Below are 3,395 nucleotides of genomic sequence, written 5' to 3'. Positions count from 1 at the left end.
AGTAAAAATATTCAAATAACAAAGTATGGCATAGCATACTGCTTACAATGTCAACACAATACGAAATAGAACATTAAAATTGACATCGTAGGATGTAAGCAAAGATGGAACATATAGATAGGAAAGAGAATAATTAATGCAACATCATCTTTGCCATGTTGATATCACATTTTAGATAATTTCTATAAGTTTTTAAGCTCCTATATTTAGGTGATTTTTCAGCAGAAACATTAGGATTCTATATTTCACTAAAACTAGGTTAAAATGTTACGAACCTAATGAGTCCTTTCACAAAGCGGCAGAAAGCCCACCATGGCTTACCCCATGCAAATTTGGAGCTACCCGGCCCAACAGGATAGCGGCGATAGCCCAGCCTCAGTGCATGCCATTTCCCACGCTGGGGAAAAAGGGCAGTATTTTTTAGCAGCGCTAACCCAGAAGAAATTGGGCAGTGCCACATGGTACTTGGTTACTGCTGGGATAGCGCGGGGCCCTTACCGCCTTCAGTGGGTGGCAGGAAATGATTCCCCTCGCATGGCCACACGGTAAGAGCAGTCTTAACACATGGCCATGGCTATCTTCAGCCTTTTTTACCTCTAGTACTGGGCCTTTTTTACCACAACTGGTAAAAGGACCTGCAAATTAGAGAGAACCTGTGAGACCGCTTTATCCACTGCCTTCTGACATCATACATTGATGTGGATGCCTGTTCCAGCTTGCCACGGTGTGTCCTGCATCCTGGATACATCTGGTTTGAGAATCTGAGAGACGCTTTATCCACTGTCTGTGCATAGTTCTCACTTTATCAGCCCCAAATTTTTAGTGCTATTTTTGAATTCCCTCCTTATTGATTAGCGCAGGAATAGTATAAGAACATAAGAGTAGCCATATTGGGTCAGATCAATGGTCCATCTAGCCCAGTATCCTGTTTTCCAAACAGTGGCCAAGCCAGTTGTATGTGAGTTCTTAAATCCTAATTTTTTAAACGCTGCACACTAATGACAACATCAACGCATGGTCATTAATGCAAAAATTAGAAAAAGGCCATTTTATGACTGTGGTAAAAGTCCATCAAGCCCAGCATCCTGTTTCCAACAGTGGCCAATCTAGGTCAAAATACCTGGCAAGATCCCAAAAAAGTACAAAATATTTTATACTGCTTATGCCAGAAATAGTGGATTTTCCCCAAGTCCATTTAATAATGGTCTAAAGACTTTTCCTTTAGGAAGCCGTCCACGCCTTTTTTAAACACTGCAAAGCTGACTGGACTTTACCGAATTCTCTGGCAATGAATTCCAGAGTTGAATGTATCATTGAGTGAAGAAACATTTTCTGCTATTCGTTTTTAAATTTACTACATTGTAGCTTCATCGCATGCCTCCTAGTCCTAGTATTTTTGGAAGGCATAAACAGACGCTTCACATCTACCTTTCAACTCCACTCATATTTTATAGATTCTATCATATCTCCCCTCAGCTGCTTTTTCTCCAAGCTGACAGCCCTATCTGCTTAGCCTTTCCTCGTAGGAAAGTCATCCTATCCCTTTATCATTTTTGTCGTCCCTTCGCTGCACCTTCTCAAATTCCACTATATCTTTTTGAGATGCGGTGACCAGAATTGACCTTAGCACACAGGAAAAATCATGAAAGAGCATTCTAACTCCACTTTGTAACACCAGCTTGTAAAGGGCCCCTTGGTAAGCCAAACGTAGGCCACTGAAAAGAAGACCTAAATGCAATTAGCCACACTGCCGTCCTCCCAATGGGTCTTTTTAATTCAACTGATACATCACAGGTTCACCATTTTTCACTCTTTCCTAATGGAGTTATACAGTAAAAGAAAACAGAACAGGCCCTTTACCTGTGGGATAGTGGTACATCCTGAACATATTGGACATCTGTCTTGATTCCTCTGATTGAAGACCTTCAATGATACGCAGCCATGTGCCAGATGTTTTGCAGCGATAATTAGGAACCCAGATGTCCATACCAGTAAATATATTTATGGCAGCCCCAAAACCAAGATGAATTGCCGTAAGATTCATAAAGATGAAACCCTAGGGTGATGTCAGGTAGAGCTCTGAGCTATTGTTAATCTCCTCACTGCAGAAACAAATGCCAGGTAGTCAAAATAGTTTTCTTCATATACTGTATGGACAATGAAGATCAGATAATTAATTAATCACTCACTGAAAGAGGAAAACAAACTGTGGAACTATTTTCAAAGCCAGTGGTCAGTGTGTGTTTTTAAAAGCCAGCTGCAGAGTTTGAAAAATAAATATATTAAGTACTGCTATATGGATAGGCAGTGACACTGACTATACAGATTAATCTCAGGCTGTCAGCCATTATCCTTATACTTTTAGGCCTAAACTAAATGCACAGACTATCTGTATACAGGATGAATATCACCACTATAGGAGCAATTCTATAAAGCAGGACCCTGAACATAGATGACTGAAGGGCTACTGGTAGTCGCCTGCCCTCCTTTATAGGAAAACTAGCATAAGTGAGTATTTACTTTTATGTGTACATACTTCATTCACAGAGCCGGGGAAAATATTCACACCTAAATTGTGGAGATATGCACTGTAGTTTCATTGTGGATATATGGAAACTGGCTGGTGTGCCTCCAGGACCAGGTTTAGGAACCACTGAACTGAAAAGACATACATTATACGACTCCAAATCATCATGATCTAAAAAAACTTTAGCCAACAAAATCATTTACAAGGTGGCAAAAGAATGTTGAATCATTCTTGATATTTGAAAGACCTAGATCCCAAATATCTATGGCCCAGTTGCTTAAACGTTCCCTGAGTTCCAACTACTTGTGTCAAGGCAGGTACTGGCTCTGGATTACTGAACTATAAAAATCCGGACCTCCGATATTCAGTGTTTAAGTTGTAAATCAGAAACCCAGCCCTGCACCAAACACATCCTTGACCTAACTACCTCATGTAAAACAGCACTTCCCTTAGCATCTAGAGCAAGTACCTGAATATTGTCATCATGCATATAAAAATGCATATGCATAATGGAGCCAAATACAAATTAAACAAAAGGACAACAATGAGCTTTGTATAACCCTACACAATAATGGCCATGCATGGGAACAAGCCATACCCACTGCAACCTCCACATTAAAAAACAGCAAAACTGACTCCATGCTGCTCTCCTTTTATGGGCACACTTCATCTAGCACTTGCAACAGTATAGAATGGTTGATAGCCTTGATGTTGTAAATAAATGTATTTAATAACACCAAATCCTCTGTCTAGACAGCTATCATTTGTCATCAAAACCCGTATCAAAAAACTCCAATAATTGAGTAGCCACCACTTTCTTGATTATCTTCCCTATGAAAGGTATGCTTAGAAATTGGCTGGTAATTCT

At 40.0% G+C, this 3,395-nt stretch overlaps 1 protein-coding gene across 1 annotated transcript in view; it reads right to left on the bottom strand.

Annotated features, from left to right (window-relative positions):
- The window catches only part of LOC115464395 (vomeronasal type-2 receptor 26-like), a 7,583-nt gene extending 5,596 nt beyond the window's left edge, over positions 1–1,987 (bottom strand). Inside the window, exon 1 of the mRNA XM_030194778.1 lies at positions 1,878–1,987. Coding sequence (XP_030050638.1) covers positions 1,878–1,987 — 110 coding nt within the window. The remainder of the gene's footprint in view (positions 1–1,877) is intronic.
- Between the last annotated feature and the right edge of the window lie 1,408 nt (positions 1,988–3,395).

Source organism: Microcaecilia unicolor, chromosome 3 (assembly GCF_901765095.1).
Source record: "Microcaecilia unicolor chromosome 3, aMicUni1.1, whole genome shotgun sequence".
NCBI lineage: Eukaryota > Metazoa > Chordata > Amphibia > Gymnophiona > Siphonopidae > Microcaecilia > Microcaecilia unicolor.
Note: the sequence above shows the minus strand (reverse complement) of the source record. Positions and strands in the feature narration are given on the sequence as shown.